Source organism: Haliotis rubra, unplaced genomic scaffold (assembly GCF_003918875.1).
Source record: "Haliotis rubra isolate DU_JTF1 unplaced genomic scaffold, ASM391887v1 Scf1169, whole genome shotgun sequence".
Taxonomy (NCBI): domain Eukaryota; kingdom Metazoa; phylum Mollusca; class Gastropoda; order Lepetellida; family Haliotidae; genus Haliotis; species Haliotis rubra.
The window spans coordinates 20,524-48,162 of NW_025765080.1; the positions used below are offsets into that span (position 1 = coordinate 20,524).

At 38.2% G+C, this 27,639-nt stretch overlaps 1 protein-coding gene across 1 annotated transcript; it reads left to right on the forward strand.

Annotated features, from left to right (window-relative positions):
- Positions 1–1,554: 1,554 nt before the first annotated feature.
- LOC124257081 (tetraspanin-4-like) lies at positions 1,555–26,758 on the forward strand. The gene is made up of 8 exons (XM_046691068.1): positions 1,555–1,650; positions 6,310–6,412; positions 15,182–15,373; positions 16,906–16,980; positions 18,154–18,264; positions 18,875–19,015; positions 20,644–20,727; positions 21,287–26,758. The coding sequence occupies exons 1-8, from the start codon at positions 1,637–1,639 to the stop codon at positions 21,350–21,352; spliced, it is 786 nt and encodes a 261-aa protein (XP_046547024.1). The 5' UTR covers positions 1,555–1,636; the 3' UTR covers positions 21,353–26,758.
- Positions 26,759–27,639: the final 881 nt, after the last annotated feature.

A 27,639-nucleotide genomic window follows, 5' to 3' on the forward strand; every position in this document is an offset into this window, starting at 1 on the left:
GTCAACCTGTGCCTGCATAGACCCCAAAATCTGAAACATACATGTGTGGTACTATTTTCCTTAGTGGCCCTAAGCTGGGACCTTTTGTGTAGACCTTTCTTGCATGTCTTACTGCAGCTATAATCACCATACAAGTACTGGTCATATTTGATGCCACCAGCTTTAAATGTGTTATATTTTACAATAGAAAAGCAGCCACTGTCTTCATTTGAAAGCTGATTTTTTAATTACTCAAAACAAGAAATTAGAAACAACCAAAACCTACCTACTTCATTTTTGGATGGACTAAAATTTTAGTTGACCATGTTTGTGTGTTAGGTAAATGTGTTATTGTGTAACACAAGATATTTCCCTACCATTCATATCTGTCAAAAAGTGACAAATCACTCTAAATATAACAAGTCCGTATTAATTTTGTTTGTTGTTTAATGCCGCACTCGGCAATATTCCAGCTATATGGCGGTAGTCTGTTAATAATAGAGTCTGGACCAAACAATCCAGTGATCAACATCAAGATCATTGTCCTACGAAAATTTCGATACAATGATATGTGTCAACCAAGTCAGCGAGCCTGACCACTCAATCCCGTTAGTCGCCTCTTATGACAAGCAAGGGTTGCTGAAGGTCAGTTCTAACCCGGATCTTCATGGATGTCAGTATTTAAAGATCACTCCCAGCACTGGATTTATTCATTGAAAACAGTGTGACACTGTGAGATGAGTGAGTTAGTGAGTATGGTTTTACGCCGCTTTTAGCAATATTCCAGCAATATCATGGCGGGGAACACCAGAAATGGGCTTCACACATTGTACCCATGTGGAGAATCGAAACTGGGTCTTCAGTGTGACGAGCGAACGCTGTAACCACTAGTCTACTCAACCACCCCACACTGTGAGATGAAGTAAGATTGTGTGATATTATGTCCATTCAAAGTGCAATGTTGTAGCACAATAGTTTGGCTTGAAATGTTCTTGAGACAGAAAAACACAAAAGCTGTATTGATGTAAATATGTACAATTTTTCACAAATTTAAGCTAAATTAAATAGTTTGTGAGATAAAATTTAAGATTGCTCCACCTGCCTCTGTCTGTGGCAATGAAATTCTGACAGTTGCTAATTTGACTCACATGCTCAGAGTGATCGTATCCATGACAAAATCTTACTTTCTGCAGCTATAGGGAAATCATGTGTTGATATGCCAAGATTGTATGTGCAGAGAACAAACCCCAGTTTGGTCAATAATCTTCTAATAGCTGTTTCACCTGTAGACTGCCCCAGATGTTGACTTGTTTACAGGGAAATCTTTTGTTTGTTGTTAATTGTCTTGTACAAACTGTAAATTTGTTAGGAAAACAGCATGAAACAATGTGACCCATTCAGAGATTGTGTAGCGAGTCTACTTGTGTGGGGAACACTGTCCACATCGCGTTTCATACCGAAGGTTTCACTTGCACTTCCTACATACTGGCGGTTCCGTCCCGCTCAGGTCAGCTGGGGACACACAGGAAATGCTAATTTGTTAAAATCTTCATAATCTCGTTAGAGAGCATCGAGTTTGTCAGTGTGGGGATTCTTTCATTAGAAAAGGCAGTCACAGGATTTTTTCGCCAGACATTGGATAATACCTGGATTCATTATGTTAACAAGAAGGTAGGGATGTGTTATAGTTATGATATATTCCTTATGACTACCTATTATGAAGTTGTGGAAATGATACGTGTACGGTTTTATTAAGATTAATGTGATGGCTGAAAGGTTTTAGTTTCAAATAAATAAATCTAAAGGTTATTATTAAATTAACTTCAAGTCCCTTACAAATTGTTCAGGGCCTGCTATTTAATATTCTTACAAAATCTTTTACATAATTTCCCAAAGGTTTTTCTGAAATTGAGTTGGTTGATGCAGGTATTTTGAAATGAGATAACAACAGTCTTTAAATGTACTCAAATTGTCCCAATCCTTCTGCAAAAACAGAAATTTATAATTACTAAATATGAAAAGTTGACACAGAATGACGTCTTTGAAATTTTACATGTCCTTCCTTCGTCAGATACAAAGGAGGATTTATATAAAACGCTCAGGATTTTCAGTGATTAATTCATATAACTTTCATCACAATCGTGCCTTTTTATGCCTGTTCAAATATATTTTGGAGGATAAATGAAACTGACTATGGATGTTATGTATCCAGGGAAATAGATGTTGATGATGCAAATTTTCAGTATTGGACATGTTGGAATATTCGCCTCTGTGAAAAAAATATTATATTTTCAGCTAAATATACTCACACACTAAAATACTGAAGATATTCTTGATGCAAGTGTTGGAGGTTGTCAGAACTTCGTCATCATGGGGACTGGCAGGAATAGCTGAATCAGTTTTCTCATTATCCCAGCATGGATTAAATGTCACATGACTGATTGGGTCAGTTACATGACCAAATTGTAAAAAGTATTCTTTGCCCGACCATTATTGTACCAAGACAAATTCCATCTTTGAATGGCACAAGATTCAAGATAGGTATTCTTGCATAATTGTTCAAGATATTTCTATATTTTCACATTCAAGTTAAGATTAGATTTGTTTTCAGAGATATTAATATTACATGACCAGTGGTAGTGAACAAACTTGCTTCAAATGTTGACGAAGACATTTTAGAAATGGTAGGACATTACTAGTACACATTCTAGGCTGATGTTTTCTGTGACTAAGTAGTACCTGGTACCATCTACACTGGAATATAGTGACTGTTTGAAATGCTGGTTTGAGTAGCGAGTGCTGAGTATTAGACAATTATATGCTTGTACCTATTACAAGATGATGTTTTCTTTAAAACTATAATATATTGTACAGACAGAGGAATATGGACTGCCATGTATAATGTTTGTCTTGCGTGTTGAGTTAAATATAACATGGTCCAGAAGTGCGTAGGGAGGTCCTGTATTTTCATCCCCATCTAGTTCTAGAAAGTTGGAAAACTGATCAGGTTGTATTGACAGTCCAAGGTAAGACATGTTACGGTTAATATCAGAGTGAGTGAGTTTAGTTTTGCGCAGCACTCAGCAATATTCCAGCTGCATGGCTGCGGTCTGTAAATAATCGAGTCAGGACCAGACAATCCAGTGATCAACAGCCTGAGCATCAATCTACGCAATTGGGATACACTGACATGCGTCAACCAAGTCAGCAAGCCTTACCACCCGATCCCGTTAGTCAATTCTAACCCGGATCTTCACGGGTGTGTAAATATCAGAAATCCTGATACAGTTCTAACATCAGTATACTGTATCAGTTCTTGATTTATTCAGCGAAAGATCAAAAATAAGTTGGAAATAAATTACTTCACTTGAATTTTAAAAGGTTAAAATAAACATCTGTTATTTCTTGTTATTCGTTTTCAAACTTAGACATCTACTGTATCATGGTTACAGCAGGTTTAACAATAACACAAGCACAAAAACTAAATGTTCACAAATGACTTTCAACAGTTTCATACATTTTCTTTGTCTCTAGTTCAGAAAGAATTCTTAAATTCAGTCCAAACATTGAGAATCTCTCTCTTGAAGTACAACTTTATTTTCCTTCCAAGGATTAAGGATACTTTAAAGAGTGTGGAACTGTTTATCATCCAATCATCCTGCTATGCTGGGAAATTCTGTCAATGCTTCCTAAACCCTCAACAATCCCACACTCAAGTTTGGCAAGATGGAGCAAGGGTTTTCACGCCTCAAAACAAAGCTTTTCCCATGCGAAGTCAGATCTCTGAGATTGCGATTAAATAGGCCAAATTGACAAGAGCATGCGGAACTCGTCACAAAAGTCTTGAAGGAGATGTCAGAGAGTGTCTATGTATTGATTGAGACATTAAGTCCATGATTTGTTACGAGTCTAGAATCTGAATTATGCAAGGTTGTTTTGTTACCTGGATGTTTATGTGGACCAGGATCGTGAGAGTCATAGATTTTTTCTCCATATGGAGCACTTATTGACGTCATTACTCATATTTGTCTTCAAGATCAGCAGTCATCAGCCCAAGCCGCAGAACATTGTTTTTCCAATTGCTCAATTAGTGCTGTTAATGCTAATACATGGCATATAGTTCACGTTTTTCCCGCAAAATATCAAAATTAGACATTTTTTTCAAGTGTACCTTAGGCCCAAAAAAATATATGTCCGTTTCCTATTACATGCTATTTAAAAATAGGGTACATGGGTCGGTTTTATCTTCTCTTTTTTTAACTTTCTTTTTTTTTTTGCACCAGGTGGGCACCTGAGGTCTTCAAGGATACCATATCATGTAGTGACAATGCCTTGTGATGAAACATTGAAAGATTTCTATATCAAATCATTATTCATGTTATTTATTTGCAGGTTTTGTCAGTGAGAGCCAATTATGCCAATTTAATGCAATCCATTTTAGCCCTACATACACTGAAAAACATGAAAACATCATACTCGATTTGGATGAAAATGATGAGTTGAAATGCGCTCCAGTCATGATTTTGACTTGGTCAAAAAAAGATTTAGGGTCGGTTGGGTTACCGGAAACAGACATAATTTTTTTTTTGGCCTTATTTTACGTGTTTTTGTGTGTGATGGATTGGTGCCTGGTGTGGTAGACTAGTAGTTAATGCATTCGTTTGTTATGCTGAAGACCCAGTTTTGATTCACCACATGGGTACATTGTGTGAAGCCTTCCCTGGTGCACCAGTGAATATCCGGGTTAGAATTGGTCTTCAGTAACCCATGCTTGTCATAAGAGTCGAATAACAGGATCAGGTGGTCAGGCTCGCTGACTTGGTTGACACATATCGTCGTATCCCAATTGCATAGATCGACGCTCATGCTGTTCATCACTGGATTGTCTGGTCCAGACTCGAATATTTACAGACCACCGCCATATAGCTGGAATATTGCTGAGTGCTTCGTTAAACAAGAAACAAACCAAACCTTTTCTGGTCCCCCCCTGCTGTTATATTTCTAAAGTATTGCTAAAAGCCAACTCACTCACTCACTCACTGTAATAGATAGGGCGGGTATGGGGAAATAAAGTCTATAACTGTGTCAAATAATATTCCTTCTTACTGGGTGGTGGGTGTAGTTGTTGATGAATGTTACGAAGGAGAAAATATTTTTTAGGAGAAAAGCTTGATGTTGTTTCAGACTTGTGGGAGTTCTTGAGTATTTGACATGTTTGATGCATGGAAATTTAATATCACACTAACAAGATTGAAAAGTTATGACAAGTTTTCGTGATGTTTCTCTTTTTTTCAATTTTCCAGTCCCTAGGCAAACATCATATTGATCTAATTTCAAATTTAAATCAAATTTAAAATAGACGCAGTAAGAATTCCTGAAAATGTGTGTGTTTCAGTTCTCTTGTTTGAACCATTGAGTATACAATTATTATTTGTGTATAAGGAAATACCAAGATAACAGTGATCATGTAGTACAGAGTAACTTGTTTTGTATTTCTTGTTGAATGATGATGCTATCAGCAATATTCCAGCTATATGATCTTGGCCTGTATTAATTGAGTAAGGATCAGATAATCCTATGATTGATATATATTTTAATCACCGTTTTGATGACGCCGAATCAACATTGTCACTGAGCCAGACTGCCAATCCATGTAGTTGGGATCTTCTTACAACCATCATAGGTTGCTGGTGATCCACTCTAGCTCCGAATCCCCTCATGGAGGCTTTGGTACTACAAAAAGGTACAACGGGTGACCTTGCTTACAGTGTGTCACGGTGACATTGTACAGTATGTCATGGTGACCTTGCTCACAGTGTGTCATGGTGATCATGGTATCTGATGGCTCTTGCTGTCAATCATTTTTTTTAAGGCTCTGATTAGAATATTTACAGCATGCCCTGAAATGACTGGAATATTATTGACAGGCATTACACAAAACTCATTCACAAACTGATTGAAACCTTGCATGTTTGTCACCTTAAAATGGGTATCTATATGATCAAAGCATCTGCTTAAGTGTTACACAGTGTAGTCTCCTGCAGCCACATGTGAAAAACCCAGATATGCACTGTAGAGATGTTTATATTTGTCATATATCACCAGCCTGACACACTGTTCACTTGCCCTGAGCTATCAGAGGGTAATAATAATACATGACAGGTCGTCCTGACACAAAACCATCTGACCTTTGAGCCTAGTGAGTTAACATGATATATTCCACTCTGTATCTCCTAGGCTGATGAGCACTGCGGGTTGGAGCAGCAGTTCCCATAATTGAAACTGCTTCGAAAATTTGATACCTGTCTCATTTTGGTTTTGTAATTTCAGATACAGCAATACCAAATTACGGAACAAGGACAAGATGGGTGCTGAGAAAACCAGTTTCTGTGTAGTGAAGTACATCTTCTTCGCCTTCAATGTGTTTATCTGGGTGAGTATTTGGAGTTGAGGTTGATGAGTAGTTAAGGAACACTTGAATTTTTCATGAATATAAATAATCTTTTAAGGCCATGACAGATTAACTGTAATCATATTATTAAAATCTTGAAAAACATATTGGGCGTTCGTTTGCTTATTTTAAGCATGCTCTCTGCAGATATACAGGTAATGCAATTGTGACAACATTGGTTAAACAGTGAGCAGGATGTTGTCAACATTGGTTGTATTGTCAACATAGCAACATGTTGTACACAGTGGTGGTTACTGTGCCAATGTTAACAGTGGTTATGTTGTCAATGTTGTCAACAGTGGATATAATGTCATCATTAGGCAACACTGTCAACATTGTTATAAACAATGAGCATTATTGTCAACACTGCTTATATCATCAACTTTGAGCCATATTGTCGGCAGTGGTTACACCATCAACTTTGTTTCTTATTGTCAACAGTGGGCTTATCATCAACTTTGTCTCTTATTGTCAACAGTGGGCTTATCATCAACTTTGTTTCTTATTGTCAACAGTGGTCATACTCATATCATCAGTGTTGAACTATATTGACAATGTGCCATGTGAACATCAATGAAAATGAAGAAATGATGTTCAACATTGTTCAATAGAGATGTTATGTTGTCTGTGTGTATGGGGTATTCAGTACACACTGCGACACTCCCACCATTGTTTGTGGTTAGTCACATGATACATTGTTGGATGACACAACAATACAAGTGTGGTCACATCACAGGTCTCTAATTATAGCTTTCTTCTCGACTGTGCACTCATTCTTCTATGTGTGAAATGGAGCTTAAGTCAACTTCAGTGTATGCATGTTATCATACATGTTCCTAAATATTTTATGGCAGTGCCAGGGGGGGAGCCTTTCCCATTTGGATATTTTGTTCACTTCCTTTGAGACCTTCACAGCTAACTCAAGTAGAGTACTCTACTCTATTTACTAGGGAGTGACGTTACTAGTGTTGAGAGGGGTGGGCAAATGGGTAGCGTGGGGTGCCATTGATAGTGGGGAATGGGGTGGGCACAATGGGTAGTATAGGGTGCTGTTACTGGTGTTGAGAGGGGTGAGCATATGGGTAGCGTGGGGTGCCATTGATAGTGGGGATTTTATTGTGTATTTATTTATTTTTATTTATTTTTATTTTATTTTTATTTTTTTATTTTTTATTTTTTTTTTTTTTATTGTTTTGTTTGAGGGTTTTTTGGGGGGGTGATCATATTGATAGCACAGTGTGCCATTGATAGTGGTCAGGGGGGTTGAGCATATGGGTAGCATGGGGTGCCATTAATAGCGGTCGAGGTGTTGAGCATATGGGTAGCGTAGGGTGCTATTAATAGTGGTCGAGGGGTTGAGCATATGGGTAGTGAGGGGGCCATTAATAGTGGTCGAGGGGTTGAGCATATGGGTAGTGAGGGGGCCATTAATAGTGGACGAGGGGTTGAGCATATGGGTAGTGAGGGGGCCATTAATAGTGGCTGTAATGAACAGTATATTGGTCAATCAGAAAATTTAAGAGCCCGGGTTTGTGTCCACAAACAACAAATAAAGTGTCCTGAAACCTGATGTATCCCACTGAGTGAACATCTAGACGTCTGTGCGAAAGGAAACGATGTTAAATTTACAATATTTCCTTTTTATCAAGTTCAAAATTCGGACAAAGTAATCTTCTTGATTTCCTTGACAAATTCCTAGAGGTTAGGATGGGACTTCTTCAACTTCTTCTTTAGTCCCAGATGGAAGCCTTCCAGGTGGTTGTTAGTTCTCGGGCCAATAGTTTTATGTTGGTTCCATATCTCTCTTGGAAAGCGTGCGTCGTAGTCCACCCAGTAGGCCGTGACGTAGTCATTGAATCGCTGGATGGATGGAGTGTTGGGTCCTGCATCCATTACAGCCATCCAGGCATGGTGGATTTCACCAATAGGCAGCAGGGGCAAGGCACCAACTCTGTTCACATGTGAGCGGACTGTTAGGTTCTGGTCCTTCTAATCGAAAGGCCAGGCCATAGTCAACAACGTGATGCCAAAGGGCCTGACAGTAATGGAAGTAGCATCCACGGGGTGGCAACTCAGGGAACACTTCTGCAATGGCACTAATGACGGCAGCTTCAAAATCAGTCTGGATTACTTCTGGCGATATCAGTTGTAGCAAATACGAGCAGCTTGTCGTCAACCCCGTCGTCGATGCACAGGAACTGGTCGCCATTTAGGGTCTGAGTCCAAGGTTCTTGCAGATCAACCTCAGTTTGAGACTGGGGAAGAGGTGGAATACACTTGCTTCGCTGTCGATACAGTCCAGACTTCAGGTGTTGAAGGATGGCATGGTTGCTGCGTTCACGTCTTCAGCTGCATTCAGCTCATCATTGTAGATCTGCTGAACTGGAGTGATGTCGGTCTGCACACGTTCACGGACCCGGCTTAGAAGACGCGTATGGTCTTCATTCTCTCTGGGATGGCAGTGGTCAGATGCAATGGTGATGTAGTCCCCTATGGTACTGCAACGTGCCTTGCATCCTGTCTGAACACACTTCCAGTGTGTTGCCACCTGACATTTCACATTCAGTCGATAGCGATATCCATCATATAGAACTTGCTGCCCGCCTCTCTGTGTCGTAATAAGTTCTACTCTCTGAAGAAATGCGTTTGCCATTTTGACATCACAAACAACATTTCACATCCCTGATATACTTTATATTAAAACAACAGTACACGGAGAAGAGAACATAACAAAATTGCACACTGAGCAGGAAGCCTGAGAGTAGCCACTTTATTAAGGCTTTATTAAAACATCAAATCTTATCAACATAGATATAAGGTGACTTTGATCTCAAACCTATTACAGTAATTTGCATTATTAAGCAACAAACCACTTTAATTAATAAAATAACCAAACAAAACAGTGAACATATGCTTTTGACGACACTGAGCAGGAAATGTTGGCCATCCCATTCACTGAATGAGGGGTGGATGAGTTGCCATCCTCAATTACTGTAGGCGAAATGGGATGTAGGCGAAATGGGTACTGGGCTGATCCCACTTTCATTGTAGGGATGTGGAAACACCACCTATGTGCTTTGATCTAACCATTAATTAATGTGTCTCACAACTGGGAGTTCTCACAAATGGGAGGACACCTGAGCACTATAACAATCAGACAATCTTTTGTATTTCGGATTAAAGATTTATTGATAATTTTAACCAGCTTCAGAATTGTCTTTAATGCTTGTATTGAAATTTGTATCCTTATTTATAGCTAATACAATTGAATTCAAACCAATGGCTCCATTGGTAGTGATCTAGTCTGTCTGACAGTCCCTGAACCACATTAATTTCCCTACTGCCAAGCCCTCTCTGCAGTGCTAATCCCTGGGGCTCCTTTTCAATAAGAAGGTCTAGTAGTGATCTCCCCCAATGGACTGCAGACACTGTACACATGTTTGAGAAAAGCTGTTTATGTTGTGGAAACATGGCAAGGCAACTAGTGTGAAGGTTAGCATGGTTGACATACTTGCTTGACAACGCTGTCTCTTGAGCTACATCTAAACATCAACAATATTTTTAAAGATATTTTTCACATAAGTCTTTGATACGTGCAAATTGTGTGGGGTATTCCCAAGTGATACCAAATGTGTTTCTTGTCTCTCATGTGTACATGAAAATTTCACAAGACATACAATTCCTTTGTCATCCCCTTCCCAACTCAAGCAAATCATTTTTATCACACCTTGATATTTGGTTCTAACAAAATGGGATTGTTTACAGACCGCTGCCATATAGCTGGAATGTTGCTGAGTGTGGCGTAAAACTAAACTCACTCTAAGAAATTGGGATACTTAATATTCCTTTAGATTTTTCTATTTCACCTTTTACAGAACTCAATTTCTGAAAGTAAATCATCATAGTAGTTGGCTTCAATTCCATGGGAGAAGCATCAAGATACAGAGAACCCTTTTTTCCATATATATTTTCTGTATCAATCCATCAAGTCATGTGGTAATCCCATGTTAGAATATAATTCTCCCGCAACAAATGTGACCGGGTTGTAAGGAACAGTGGCTGTGTTTCTCATATCATCAATCACTGGATCGTCTTGTCTAGACTTGATTATTTATCTGGAGACATCACTCAGCTGAATATTGTTGACAATGCAATGATATTGTGATTAGAAGTATATTTGAGAAAGCCTGATATTTACGTTGTGTATGCCCCAGTGACATCGGGCTTGCTGTGCTGGAGGTGGTGTCCCCTCGTCACGCTGAAAACCCGGGTTCGTTTCCCCATATGGGTACAATGTGTGAAGCCCATTTCTGGTGTCCCCCGCCGTGATATTGCTGGAATTTTGCTAACAGCAGCGTAAAACCACTCACTCACTCACTCACTCACTCACTCACTGCAGTAGAGCTGTGAACATAGAATGTTGCTATTGTTATCGAAGTGGAAGGAAGTTGTTCGGGGTTCCCCTTCATTTCCTGTGGTTTGAACAAGGAAAAGCCCTCTCAACTCAATGCCTAAGTTTCAAGTATGTTAGATAAAGTATCTATATCAAGCCACAGCGTTAACTGGAGAACAAGTTTACTGTATACTGATCTAACAGTCTAAGATTTTTTTACAGAATAAACTGTTCAAGAAAAAGGTAGAACAAAGTAGTTTGCAAGAGTTCTCTCAACCTGAAGAGGTACAGTGGGGTAGCCTTATGGTTTGTGTGTTCGCTTGTCAAACTGAAGACCTGGGTTCGATTCCCCGCATGGGTACAATTTGTGAAGTCCATTTCTGGTGTTCCCAGACGTGATATTGCTAGAATATTGCTAAAAGCAGCATAAGACTGACTCACTCTTTCACTCACTCACTAACTCACCATTCTCATCACATATCCAATATAGGATCAAGAATAAAAAATGTTATTGAGTCTCTCGATAGCCTCTCAGATGTTAAGATTATTTGGTATACAATCATGAATTGGCCGACATGTTTGATCAAGAGAGACTGAGACATATAGATGATTTGAAAGTAAACATTAATTACATTAGATCAACACAATGTTGTGCCCAGTATGGCACTTTAAAAAATTAATTCAGTTGTTAACATAACAGAAAACGACAGAATATTCAGGGACTTTGTGTATTTCAGTTTGGCAGAGTGCTTGTCTTCACATTCTACCTCTAGCAGCCATGTTTAATGTAGCACAAATGGGCAGCGGCCTTGTTTGATGTCCTAAAGCATGAGCTGTGAAAGTAGATTGGGTCAAATTTGCCTGATTAACCACATCGGGCATGGAAGGTCATTGTTTTGATTTGGCCATCCCCTTCAAAGGACGTGGGGAGGATATTAAGACAGGTTCAGCTGTAAATTTACAAAGGTCACATTGCTTTGTTTACCAGGTCTTAAGGGCAAATATTGTCCGTAGATTAAGGAATGTAATGTTGGGTTAGAACCTCTTTGTTCTACGCTGTGTTGTCCAAAATGGAAAAGTTTCTTTCTACATGAAGATGTGGTCGTGGATTCTCTGGAACAACATCAGTTGTTGTGTTGTTGTCCTGTTGCCGTCTGCTGCCAGATTGAGAGTTTGATGATGACCTTCACATTGATACCAACAAGATTTGTGTCAATCTCCTATAAATTCACGGAGATGCTTCATCTATAAATATCTTTATTTGTTTCACACTCCCGAATCAGATCCCCAGTTAGGAAGCTCACTTCCTTGTGAAATGTAACAAGGATATTATTAACCAAAACAAAATGGTGCAATGAAACACTGTACAACAACCTCGTAAGGATGGGAAAGACGCAATAACTCGGTGGCAGCAAGAGTTGTATGATCCCCAGGGAGCTGAGATTGATAATAAGATGTGCCGTTGAGATTGACATCCAATGATCGAGGGAAAATACCAGCACCTTGAGCATGTACTAGTGCGTGGATATGTGCGCTATATAAATATCCTATAATAATAATAATAATAATAACAACAAGAGATGGGACGTCCCATAGTAATCTTCCTTACCCTTCTTTGGATAGCTTATATTTTGTTGAAAGCTTCGTAAAAACATACCTGCTCTCGCACATTAAGGGGACACTGTCTCATTCCCTGACCACACCAGAAACCTGTGATTATGGGTTTGAATCTCGGCTGGCCCTCATCTTCTTTCTGGGTTTGTCAGCCCCATACTCATGCTTGTGGGTTTTATCGAGAATGTAATTGTCTACCACCTGCACAACTTTGGGCTATTATTCTCCCACTTTAGGCTGGCAAGCATGAAATAACTGGACTAGTGTACAACAATAGAGTACACTCACTCACTCACTCACTCACTCACTCACTCACTCACTCACTCACTCACTCACTCACTCACTCACTCACTCACTCACTCACTCACTCACTCACTCACTCACTCACTCACTCACTCACTCACTCACTCACTCCTCCTCACTCACTCACTCACTCCTCACCTCACTCACTCACTCACTCACTCACTCACTCACTCACTCCTCTCACTCACTCACTCACTCACTCACTCACTCACTCACTCACTCACTCACTCACTCACTCACTCACTCACTCACTCACTCACTCACTCACATGAATAGATCAAATTTATGACCACTGAGTTAGACGCTAATAGTTCAGTATTTGATCTCAGTGTACTATTTCTAATGATCTGATGATGGAACATCTTCTGGTTTTATAACCAATGATCAATTAAGTACATACAGGTGTGAAGTTCCGAAGGCTCAAGTGGGCTGATGTTATGGAGCTATTGTCCATTGTTATCTTGCACATATCTCTTCTGAAACCACAAGGGTATATCCCAGACAGGGTATATCTACAAGATACTACATGCTTCCATGCTTCCATTTTCCTGGTTCACCGATTTGTTGTAGCTAAATACTCAGGCTTGTTCAGTCATATGTATGGATAGCAGTTACTTGTATATTTCATAGAGCGACCATTATCACAGTAAAAGTGACTGCAACCAGGTGATGAGAAGTATCCATCCATAGCAGCACACTAACAACAACAACAGGTGATAACATGTAGCGCATAATTTGTTGAGGACAGGTGGAGAATAAAAACAAATAAGACAAGCCATGAAGCCAAGAAATTGTTAATGAGCCGATTGGATGTTAATTGATTGATGATTGATAGACTGTCACAACCACACCCATAACTCCAATCCAAAACAAAACGCCATCATCAGCCCAATCTCTCCCCAATCTAAATCCCCTTCACAATCGCCGTCCTAATCACCTTCCTCTTCCAAATTCCCATCACAATCTCAATCCCCTTTCAAATTCCCATCACAGTCACAATCCCCTTCCAAATTCCCATCACAATCACAATCCCCTTTCAAATTTCCATCACAATCACAATCCTTTCAAATTCCCATCACAGTCACAATCCCTTCCAAATTCCCATCACAGTCACAATCCCTTCACAATCAAGCGATCCCAATCACCTTCCTCTTCCAAATTCCCATAACAGTCACAATCCCTTTCAAATTCCCATCAAAGTCACAATCCTTCCAAATTCCCATCACAATCACAATCCCCTTCAAAATTCCCATCACAATCCCAATCCCCTTTCAAATTCCGATCACAGTCACAACCCCCTGCCAAATTCCCATCACAGTCACAATCCCCTTCCAAATTCCCATCAGTCACAATCCCCTTCCAAATTCCCATCAGTCACAATCCCCTTCCAAATTCCCATCACAGTCACAATCCCCTTCCAAATTCCCATCAGTCACAATCCCCTTCCAAATTCCCATCACAGTCACAATCCCCTTTCAAATTCCCATCACAGTCACAATCCCCTTCCAAATTCCACTCACAATCACAATCCCCTTTCAAATTCCCATCGCAATCACAATCCAAATTCCCATCTCAATCACCTTCCCCATCCTTATGGTCATCAGCTTCCGAATTTTTATTTCAAATCCAAATGCCAATCATCAAACGCAGCCATGTTTCTGTTAGACTACAGCTGCGTGAAGCGTAAAAATGAAGAATTAACTATTATTCTCACATGGATATTGGTTTGTATGGTTTAATCAATCTGCTGGCAATCTATTTCTATTTCTAAATGATTTTCGTAAAGTAGCAATAAATATGTTCTATCAAGGATGGCAATCCAATTTAGAAAACAGTTCATGTTCTGATCTTTACAAAACGTTTAAAACTTTATTAGAGCCAGAAAAATATTTATTAGTTTTAACAAATAGTAACCTAAGAAATATATATATTAAATACAGACTTGGCTTGTCAAAGTTAATGATTAATTATGGTCGGAATATATCACTTGAAAGAATACAAAGAATTTTTCCACTATGTAGCTCTGCTTTAGAAGACGAAATACATTTTACCTTTGAATGTCCTCATTATGCAGAAATACGAACTAAATATATACCAGAACGTTTCTCATCTAAGTTGAGTAGAATAGGGTTTGTCTCTATTTTGGCATCGAATGATGCCGATGTAATATTTAGATTATCTCTATTTGTAAAACATGGAATGGACCTAAGAAATAACTTGTTGAATGGGATTTCAGATTTACCTTACTGTAAAAAGTCCTTCTGATTACCACCAATTGTTAAATGAATGTTATATTTTAATTTTTTCCACTGTCTCTACTAATTGGTATATTCTCAACCAGTGTATTTACGTAAACTTGCATATGGGCTGATGGCCTTTGATACAATAAAACACCTTTGACTTGACTATCCATGTTTGACCTGTTTTTCATGTTTTTCCAGCTGATGGGATGTGGGGTGCTTGCCCTGGGAATATGGCTGCAGTTCAACCGTGGCCCGTTCGTGTCCATGCTTCCTGCGTACAGCTTCCTGAGTGCATCTGCACTGTGCATCACAGCCGGCGCTATCATCCTGATCGTGGGGTTCCTCGGGTGCTGTGGAGCCTTCCTTGAAAACCAGTGCATGCTGATCGGGGTAAGTGTTTTATTGATCAGCTGAGAAAAATCATACAGATGTTTTACACTCACGTGCATTAATCGTTGTGTAAGTATACAAGTTCTAACATATTGGTTTCTGGTGGTTCTGTCCGCAATAACTTGTTGCTAAGTAGTCTAATATCAACCTGAGTTGCAGAGTAGAGTTAATTCCATGAAGCATGAAGTAGTCTAATTTAAAACAGAGTTATGTTACAGAAGCATAGCAGGGCACTATGATTGTGTCTGTATTTATAAAATCAATTTTTTTCTATTATTCCTGCAAGCATCTGGCAGTTTTCATGCAGCAAATGGTTTGTTTTGGGGTATTTTGTGATTTTGATCCACTTTTATTTATAACTTATATTTACAGTATAATAGTTAATGTCACAAAAATGAAAATGATTTTCATGGCCAATAAAAATTACAGTAGGTGAAATTTTTAAACATAATTTAGACAGTACTTCATACAAGTATGCCAGCACATTCTATAACGTTCTGAATATACTGGTGTTCTGTAATAAAGTCGTGTTTGGTTCATTCATGTAATTATTACTGCCAAACGTACAGAGGCATCTATGGCAGCCATACTGCCAAGCCGGACTACTTGTAGCAGACGATAGTGTATCCCTACACTTGTCTTAGTGATAGAGGCTTCTAGGAATAGAGTGCTGTACCTTTATATGTTATTATATTATTACAAGGTCCAAGCAAGGTAAAGCAGGTTTTGCACATGAGTATATTACCCGAACTTTCTGAGAGGCTGTCAGCTGGTTGGTGCACACACAATTACCGTACAGCATCTCATACCAGGAGAAAATAGGACAACAGTTTAAAGAAAGGGCAGACACTCCACACTTGGCAAGCCTGTGAGGTGTTTTTACATGTTGTGTGTCAGTTATCCCTGTGACTGGTCAAAGCCCAAATAGGCTTTGCCTTGTTTGTTGAGGCAAGGACAACATACCAACAATGCTTCAAACAGGGGTCTCTCTTGTGACCTTTGTGGTGGCAAAACCTTAACCTTTGATGTATCTTTAATGCCATTCTTTTTTATGACATTTTACAAAAAGTTTTAAGATATTGTTTTCAAGAATCTTGGGCCTCAGGTCTTAAACTTTGTGTGAATGTAAGGCCCAGAAGGAGACACATATTTGTTTATGGTATCACTGTCATCATCAAGGCCCTAGAGATGTTGCAGACGGCTTTATGCATCTATTGGTCCCCAACAACTGCCACCATAAGACATTGGTGGTTAGGTGCAAGGTCCTTGTATGCAGGTCGTCATACTCTGAAGGTTGGAATGTTGCTCATATCAATCACAAGATCATCTGGTTCAGACTCAATTATTTGTCACATAGTTGGAGTATTGCTGAGTTCGGTATTATCTCCTAAAGGGGGCTGCATGATGGTTTCGCTGGAATTTTATCAAAGACTCCACCACTAGTCCTGTTACCAAATCTTGCCAGTTTCTAAACTTTCTCTAACATGTGTCTTGTTTCAGTATTTTGTTATGTTTCTGTCATCCTATTTCAGTATTTTGTGATGGTGCTGCTCATCTTTGCCCTGGAGATCACAGCTGGAACCCTGGGATTTGTCAAGAAGGCCGAGGTAACTCTTGCTGGGTTATCTCCCTTAGATCAGCATCACTGTGAAGTACTTTTAGTACAACAGTGTGGATGCTGGAATATGTCTTGAATGTCTTTTTTTTATCAACATGTAAACATTTTAAGAGCTTGGATTCTTTTAATGCATGTTCGGAATGGTTTGAATAGGATAAAATGAGCGTGTTGAAATTATCAGCTAACCATGCCTGAGGCACTCAGTAGCCTCTCCTGGTAATAATTTTTAAGAATAACCCCAAAACTTTAGTTTTTTTGGTGATGTAATGATATGTGCCTTTGAGAGCGTGAAATCTTTAACATGAAATAACTTCGAACATGATATAATGTGTTCAAATTCTAACATTTGACAAACTTGTAACTGACTTCTCTTATTGAAGTAATAACCATTTACTTGAACAATGTATCAAACATCCACAGTAATACTAAACTAGTATTGAAACATAGACCTGTCTGTCAAAAATTGTCTTTCTCTATACCAGTTCCTGGCATATTTAAAGGATACCAATAGAACATTTACTTATAATGGAAATGTACACTGAGAAATACAATATACTTGTCTTAGAAAGAGAATAACTTTACATTATCTTCCTCAAAATGGTGATAAAGAATGCAAAATACTTTCAGAAATGTCACAAGCTTAAACAACAAAACTGAAAGAGTTATCTCCCTTATACTAGAAACCCTTGAAACAAACACTATTACATTGAACTCTTGCAGGCTTAGGTAAACAAATTTCGACAGACAATTTTTCAAAAAACCTATTTACTGACTCTAGAAGAGCTCAACAACGATCAACCAATTGCAAAACTGTTGAAGATCACTTTAAAACATATCTGAGTCATGAAATACTGGTAACATGGACAGACTTTCGATATGTCTGCTACATAGTTGGTCCCCCTAGTATTAGGATACATATCATATCGCAACCATAGTATTGGGATAGGAATCGTATCGCAACCATAGCACTGGGACACCCCTAGTATTGGATACTTATCTTATTGCATCCCTAGTATTGGGATACGTATCTTATTGCACCCCTAGTATTGGGATATGTATCGCTTGCAACCATAGTATTGATATGCATATCTTATCCCACCAATAGTATTGGGATACCACACGCTCTTGTTACATCCCTAAATGCTGTGTTACGATGACGCAGGTGCAGATGATGATAAAGAAGGAGTTACTGGCCAGCATCCGCCATGACTACACCCCAGCCTTGCAGGACCCCAACACAGACGGCTGGATGGAGATCATCGACTCCCCTACAGACTGACGTAGGTCACCAACACCATTTAAATGATTGCTTCTTCTCTGACATCACGTACTGATGATGTGGATTATTACATGTGTATATACAGGCAGATGTGATATAGGTTGAATCTGATTGTGGATAACGACAACACGTTCCATTCTGAAATTTATCAATGCATTTTTCAAAATGTACAGACTGGTAAACATAGTAAATGGATATTGGATTATGATTAGCATATTGAAATGTTTTTGTTTTCTAGTTTGAAGGATTTTATTTTTAATAGGGAGGAATATGTTCAGATAGATTTGTAACACCCAGTGTTTGTTTCAAGGGCTGGTAGTAACACTGTGATACACATCATATCGCCCCTCCCATTGTTTCAAGGGCTGGTAGTAACACTGTGATACACATGACCTTCACGCCCATATATTAACCTCTGGTAGGTAAAAATGGGAATGCAGAGGGTATACAATCCCCATTTTTCAGTCTATGTCAGTCTTCCTATGTATTGTATTCACAACATGAACAACTTTTGTAGGCAGTTTGTACCCATGATACTGTTTCATAATGCTGAATCTTGTCTGTTGCAAATGTTATTGATGACCACATGCCTCTTCGTCAACAGCTACAGTGTTGCGGAGTGGATAACTTCACAGACTGGTACCACATCAAGGCGTGGCCAGAGGCCATGCGAGTACCAGACTCGTGCTGTCTACATCCTGTAGAGTTCTGCGGGAAACTTGACAAGTCATTCTGGTTTGAGAGGGTAAGCTACACCTTGATCAAAACGATTAGAGATTATCCTCCATGAATGATTGAATTTGTTAATTCCATTCTTCGACTTTCTACAGGGTCAAATAATCCATTATTTTGATTTGTGACATCTTTCCTTGGAAAGTGTAGAAAAATGTGGGATCCCTAATCTCCAGTGAACACATGAGTTTAATCGTCTGTTGTTGTAATACTGTGACTGTGTTGGTTGTAATAGGCAAGTTAACAAGTATAATGGAGTCTTGTCAATCCCGGTGACTGTTGATGACAAGTCTACATGCAACAAGAACCCATGAACATCCGGGTTGGAATTGGTCTTTAGCAACTCATCTTTGTAAGAGGTGGCTAACGGGATCAGGTGGTCAGGCTCGCTGACTTCATTGACTCATGTCATCGTATCCCAGTTGCGTAGATCGATACTCATGCTGTTGGTCACTGGATTGTCTGGTCCAGACTCAACTATTTACAGACCGTGGCCATAGAGGTGGAATATTGCTGCGTGCAGCGTTAAACAACTATCAGTCAGTCAATCAAAGGCATGGGTCTTGGCTCATAATATCAATCAATGGTCCAGACTCGATTCTTGTAGGCCTCAGTCATATAGCTGGAATATTGCTGAGTGTGTTGTTTAACAACTTACACAAGAAAGAGAGACAGAGTGAGTAAGTTTAGTTTTACCCTACCCCACACTCAGCAATATTCCAGCTATATGGCGGCGGTCTGTAAATAATTGAGTCTGGACCAGACAATTCAGTGATCAACAGCATGAGGATCGATCTGCGCAATTGGGAACCGATAACACATGTCAACCAAGTCAGCGAGCCTGACCACCTGATCCTGTTAGTCGCCTCTTACGACAAACATGGGTTACTGAAGATCAATATTCTAACCCGGACCTTCACTGATAAAGAGAGACAGACAAACAATTTGTGGTGAAATATGAACATTTCAACATTTTGGAAACAATTTACATGTAATCTGCTACTTCAGCACTGTGTGCCACCGAGCAGTATGCATGCTGACTAATAACTAGATAGCGTGAAGGTTAATGCACAAAGACCTTTTGGCTGAGGAATCATTAAGTGTTGAATTATAGTTCATGGTGTAGAGTGTCTTGGCATTGATTGTTTGACTCCAGTATAGCTGCTCACCATATTGTGTGGTTGTTCATCATATTGTGTGGCTGTTCACCATATTGTGTGGTTGTTCACCACATTGTGTGGCTGTTCACCATATTGTGTAGCTGTTCACCATATTGTGTGGTTGTTCACCATATTGTGTGGTTGTTCACCATATTGTGTGGCTGTTCACCATATTGTGTGGTTGTTCCCCATATTGTGTGGCTGTTCACCATATTGTGTGGCTGTTCACCATATTGTGTGGCTGTTCACCATATTGTGTAATGTTCACCATATTGTGTGGCTGTTCACCATATTGTGTGGTTGTTCACCATATTGTGTAGCTGTTCACCATATTGTGTGGTTGTTCACCATATTGTGTGGCTGTTCACCATATTGTGTGGTTGTTCACCATATTGTGTGGCTGTTCACCATATTTTGTGGCTGTTCACCATATTGTGTGGCTGTTGTGCGGATGATCATGCAACTGCTGTGCCTGTTTCAGGGCTGTCTCGGAGAGATCGAGTACTGGTTTGTACGAAACATGTACATACTGGGAGTGGTCGGAATTACAGTGGGCGTCATACAGGTAAACTTGTATGTCTGAAAACCAAGTTCTATGGATAGTCAACTTCTTTATTGCAATGAGTGCGACGTTTGATTAATGTCGGTACTAACACCGTTATCAAGCAAGTGATGATAACGGTGTTAGTACCTACACTGAAACGTCGCACTCATTGCAATAAAGAAGTTGACTATCCATAAAACTTGGTTTTCCTTCATCTATACAACTTCTAAAATGCCTCTCAAAGAAGAAACTTATATGTCCCCCAAATTTAAGATGTGCAGAAGGTCTATTGGCAGCAACAGACGGGGGTCCAGGACTGTTACACCCTGTTCTACAATGTGGTCCAACTGTAGAGGTCAACATAAATCTTTCTTAATGTATTGGGGATCACAATACATTGCAGCACTTCTTTTGGAAAGACAATGTCTTGACTATAAAGGAAAATAATAAGTTCCCAACAACTCTGTTACAGTGTACTTTTTACCAAAGGACTCACTTTCATGTCAACAAGTAATTGACTAGAGTATGCTGTGATGACCATGAACACTGTTGAACTCATATGCATTTGTTATTTCCACAGATTCTGGCAATGGTTGCCGCTGTCGTTTTATTCTGTTATCTTCGAAGTAAGAAGTTTATGCTGTAACCTCGGAGACTATTTCATAAAAAGTGCATTTACCATAAAAAAGATACTTCCGTGTTCATCAACGCGCCAAAGATTCCTTTCCCAGATTGCCTGATTGTACCTCAGACAACCACCCACCATGAATTTCCTTCAGCAACGATCTGTAGATTGGGAGAGTTACCTCCCTTTTGCTCATGGAATACTGCAAGTCAGGAAATTAATGTGTCACCAAATTAATTCATGTTTCAACACCAATGGAGCCAGCATGAGAGTAATTGAACAATATCATTTACTTTCTTTATGAATGAACCTTCCCTGCTTGGGATTGATCAGTTCAACTGACAAAAATAGTGAATAGGCCAAATGTTTTTTTAAATGCATTATGTATTCTCCACAACTATCGTTACTGGATTTGACATTTTCGTAAGTGTGTTGTTATCATGACATGACTTCACAATTGAATATGTCCAGACAGTAGCTCATCACCTTATATTAATCAAAGGACACTCACATTTTTCACGTTAATTTCTTGATTTACTGTATATAATCCAAATTAAGAACATTATTTTGGAAGGGATTTCTTTCAAAACACCTTTTACCTTCATATGTTTAGAACAAGACTTTTTAGTCTAATAGTTTTTACACCATGTGTATCATATTTACTGTTAATGCGCCCATATTTTAAATGGTTGCAGAAATTTTAATTTATGGTTGAGCCAAAATTTACCCCATCATAGTCTTCAGAAGAGATGTGTGTGTGTGTGAGTCATTGTCAGAATGTTCTATGTGGTTGTGTTGTGGGAGATTGTATCAGGACACCGTGTAGTTCCATCTCTGGATATGCTCAAGCATAATGTCTGGTAGATACATGTACTGAATATTATATGTCATCAGCTGCCCCTTGTATATACATATTGAGATATTATAATAACCGTGTTCCATGTGTCAAATGTCTACAGAGTTAAACTTCAAAAGGTGTTCTCAATACACAAAATGTTTACAAAATGTTTACCAACTAACCTTTGTCATTTTTCTAAACAATCTGCTCCTGATATTACTCTAGAGTCTGCTATTTAAACCTAGTCAATACATTTGTTGGTTGTCTTTGCTGCAGACAAACGAGTAGAAAATCTACTGACTAACATCAGCACTACATTTCACACTATATGACACCTTTTTCACAATTGTGGGATTTTAATTTGTTTCTAGTTGAATTTGTAAGCTGATATAGTCATTTATATTTTCCTCGACCTTCTACATTAAATTACTGGTTCCTAAGAATTTTCCTTAAACTACTAATACAAGTAAAAGGGCTTACATTTGAAAAGGTATTTATAGCTTGTTGGAAAGAAATTTCTGGATGTTGTCTTTAATAAATGACACAGTTTGGCTTTCACATTATATAGTGGGAGTTAAAAGGATTCATCACTTATTACATTGAATACGGTACATTTTGTTTATTTAAGTGATCACAAATAACCTGCTCAACATTTCATGTTAGAATCACATGTTTATGTAGTAGATATATGATGACTTACATTAGATTTTGCTGAGGCTACATACCGCAACCATCTTGTAACTTGTAATATCAGTCCTTCAGAAAACTACTTGTAGGAAATGAACAAATGCTTTTTTATGTCAACCTGAAATATTAAAAGGTGATGTCAAAATAAATTTTGTTTATACTGACTTGGGAATACCTAGTACCTTTATATCAATTTTTTTATTAATTATATTGGCTGAATTTCTTTTGGAAAATCTTGTGTATGTTAAATTCCAAGAAACTTTGCCCACATAATCGTTTAGGCCTCAGATGACTGTTGTTCCATTACTGTAACTCTGTGTTACGATGTTAACTCTGTGTTACGATGTTAACTCTGTGTTAGCATGTTAACTCTGTGTTACGATGTTAACTCTGTGTTAGCATGTTAACTCTGTGTTATGATGTCAACTCTGTGTTACAATGTTAACTCTGTGTTAGCATGTTAACTCTGTGTTACGATGTTAACTCTGTGTTAGCATGTTAACTCTGTGTTACGATGGCATTGTTAAACCCAACCATGAACGTCAATTGGTCAATGAATAAGCACGTACTTAAAAAATGTTATTTTATGGTTTTCTTAATGGTTAGCTGTAGATGTCAAAAAGGATCCCAAATTCTTGTTTCTGCTCCTGTTAAGATGAAGACATTCCAAGGGGTAGCACCTGCTTGAATTTACCTGCAGCATTCGTGACAACTAATGTTTGTGAGAATCAAATATATAAATGGCATTTTGTAAATACTTTGTGTCACGTACAGTGGATCTGAAATCATTTTATTTGAATATGCTGATATTATAAGGTGACTTATATATGCAAAAGTTGACAATCTCATGAATGTGGTTAATAAAATGCATATTCTACACTTAATTCAGAATGTAGTAAGGAAAATATTATTGGAGTAGCATATCGTCCACTGTCAGTTAGTCCATAGTGCCAGTACATTTGTTCAATTTGTACCATTATTCTTTTGGAGAGTGTAAAATATAAAAAACAATTTAGAATTGTAAATTCTTTTACTAATCTTTATGATCCATCGTGCGAGGACTGTTGTAAATATTGTAAATAGCCACCATGACTGATATTCCTATATTAACCTCACTGCCTCCGTAGGTTTGATTAATTGTATTATGCAATTAAATAGTGCTGCAGCATTAGCGTACATCTTGACTGCAACCTGGAAGTGTGTTTCCATTAATTTATTATAATTTTCATTTGAATTTATAATTTCCTTAAGTTCCAAATTGAGCTGTGTTAACTTACTGTATGCTGATGTGAGTTAACCCAGCACGGGCAGTAGGGTGGTTCGGTTGCTGAAGCTTTTGCCTATCCAACCTATGACCAGGTCAAGTTCCCTAAACAGGTAAACTGGATGAAACCCATTCCTGGTTTCCCCTTACCCATTAAGGCTGGAGTTTTGAAAATGTGGCATCAGCTAAATGGCATTGTGGTAAATCAGTCAGAACAAACTTGATAGGCATACAATCTGTTCCATGTTGGTACTTTATGTTATGTTGAGACAAAAGGGCATTGTTTCTGAGAGTATCAAAGTATTGTATACCAGTATTTGATGGACAGCTGACTAACTTTATGTAGACTTTGTACACTAGAATTCTGTATTTGCTGGTCAAATATTATTCATTTATAGCAACACAACATTAATGAAAGGGAAATGGCACCAACTTCACTAATTATTTGTCATTGGAAATTAAAAACTGAACCTTCAAGTTGAAGTGAGACATTGAAGATGTTTGCCTTACAACAGGTATTCACGTTTCAGTTTTATTCAGTTTTAACTATCAATTTAATGATAGTTACATAATGTCAGATGAGGTTCGAAGTCTCTTTAAATATATGAGAAAAAATGCTGGTTAGCAATTTGAAACAATGTATTATTATGAATTATTATTACTGGATACCACTGAAGAAAAACAATTTAAGAATCAGTTGTAATGCAACTACTACATTGTTTCAATAAAACAACATGATCCTTTACGCCAATAGGAAGTAAACATGACAACCAAGTCAGTTATTACTTCAGGATTTTCATCATGTTCTCTTACATGGTTTATTATTAACATTTTTTACAAAATTTCTTTACATTTTTATGCTTGAAAACCATCACATTCCATGCATCATTTAGGTCCTCTTTTTCCAAGCTTTATGGTTTCGAAGTTCATTTATGATTCATACCAGACTATGACTGGAGGTGCTTCTTTTACATGCGATTTCGCAGTGCTTTTGTTATCTGCTGCAATGCTGAGAAAGTGTTCTTGTAATCTTAAAATTCATACTTTAAGGATAGAAGAACAAGGCACTAACAGTTGATATGTTTAAATGTGACATTTCATGCATGTATACTAAATATATATGCTGTGTTCGCTGTATAACTTGCCCACGTACCATGTTTCAGATTTGTATATCATCTTTCTAAGCACCCATGTTAATATTTTTCTACGCATGCTGGTCGTTTATTATGGCAAATATGGTACGTCATGTCATTATGAGCACAATTTTTCAAAATGAAATAGCTTGTCAAACTTTAAATAAAGATGTGCAGATATCACAAGATGTGCAACAGTCAGTGTTTGAAGTAGAGTTTAATTATCACATTAACTAAATAGAACTTGGGTGGTGGGGTAGCCAAGTGGTTAAAGCAATCGTTTGTCACCTGAAGATTTAAGTTCTATTCCCCACATGGGTACAATGTGTGAAGCCCATTTCTGGTGTCCCCCCACCGTCATATTGCTGAAATATTGCTAAAAGCGGCGTAAAACTAAACTAAACTCACTTAATAGACTTTGGGAACCAAGAACACAGCTGTTTTGATCGGAGGTTGTAATTGTCATTTGATTGCCCATGATTGATCAATCAGATTGTGTATTATCCAGTTACAGTAGAATAATGATTACAGTTTATCTTTGTAACATATTTCTCTTTTAACATGCTACTTGCACTGATTTCAATGAGCATATGATATGAAAATAATAAATGCAGTTGAGTTTTCTTCCATTTCCAGAAAAGCTTAATTTTTAGCACGATCATAACACACACAAATGAACTCTTTATCATCTGGTCACACTGTAACCTGAATGTCGATATCAGCTGAGCTGATATCACCTTGTTTTTGTAACTGTGTTACAAAGAGTAGTGTCTATTGTATAATATCATCCTGGATAGTTCAGTTCCACTACTAATGTTTTTGCAAGAATAATATATTTTCTTGTTTTATAGAGATGAACAGTAATTCTGAAAAAGTAAAGTGAAATATCATTTGTGTTATTTTTGCCCGAAATGATACTTTCCTTAAAAAGTAAATGAAAATGTAGAAAGTGTGTTGAATTGAAATTTTGTTGTTTTTAATTTATCTCTTACTGTTATTTCAATATATATTTCTTTTTAGTGATGTAACCTTAGCTTCAGCCAAAAATTAATTTGCCCACGAACCAGAAAGAAAATATGTGAAATTAGGAAGGTTTGGTTTAATTGATTGTGGAATTTCTGAACTTGCCTGATTAGAACTGCATGTGTTTTTTATGTAGATGTAGCATGGAATCTCTCTATTTGAACGTGTATATGTTAATGAGGCATACTGTATTTGACCCCACTGTTTTTCCAACCCAGCAATACCTACTATAGAGCATGTTTTTGATTAATGTTATCTGTTTCATGTTTGTACAGCACAGTTATTGTATATGTGACCCATCTTATAAGAATCAGATAGTTTACTCCAACACATTACCTTTCACTGTCAAGCAGAGAAGTGTTATGTTGAAGTAGAAGATTTGATTTTCTCGAGATTGAATGTGACCTCATGTATTTTGTAAATTAAGAATTTACTATGTACTTTTTTGTCAAAAATGAATTAAAATGATGTACACAACAATATACGTATATTTACTGATTATTTGTACCATGAACTTGTGGTCTTTCTGGAACAAAGTGCTGACCAGGTCTTCCAGCTTTTAGGGTGAACTAGAGGCCATTGAACATAAATGGTTGGTTTGTTGTTTAACGTCACAGTCAGCAATATTCCACTTATATGTCAGTGGTCTGTAAATAATTGAGTCTGGCCGAAACAATCCAGTGATCAACAGTATGAGCAATTTGGATACAACGTTAGGTCAACCAAGGCAGCGGCCTGACGAGCAGATCCTTTAGTCGCCTTACAACTTGGGTTGCTGAAGACAAATTCTTATCTGGGTCATTGAACAGAGTTATCTTAGTGCTAAGATGTTCGTCTCTTCCATAATTAACATAGACTTATGATAGTTGTAGCACTAAGGTTGTTTTGTACAAGGGCACCCGGTAGTCTATGTGAGAGTTGAATAGAATCTTTTATTTGGTTTCGAACCTGTATTTGCCCTGTTTGTGATACAGGGTTTGTCATCAAACTTCAGTCTGTTCTCACACCCAGTGGGTCACACAGGGGGTATAGGTCTTCAGTATACAACTACTAGTAGCTGGTGGCCATAATGTGACCAGCTGATTAGATCATCACACTCCAGTCTGTTCTCACACCCAGTGGGTCACACAGGAGGTATAGGTCTACAGTATACAACTACTAGTAGCTGGTGGCCATACTGTGACCAGCTGATTAGATCATCACACTCCAGTCTGTTCTCACACCCAGTGGGTCACACAGGAGGTATAGGTCTACAGTATACAACTACTAGTAGCTGGTGGCCATACTGTGACCAGCTGATTAGATCATCATACTCCAGTCTGTTCTCACACCCAGTGGGTCACACAGGGGGTATAGGTCTACA

Excerpts from the sequence above, each read along its gene's own strand:
- LOC124257081 (XM_046691068.1), top strand. Across the intron at positions 6,413-15,181 it reads CCTTCAATGTGTTTATCTGG|CTGATGGGATGTGGGGTGCT; the intron begins GTGAGTATTTGG and ends ATGTTTTTCCAG. Across the intron at positions 16,981-18,153 it reads GATTTGTCAAGAAGGCCGAG|GTGCAGATGATGATAAAGAA; the intron begins GTAACTCTTGCT and ends ACGATGACGCAG.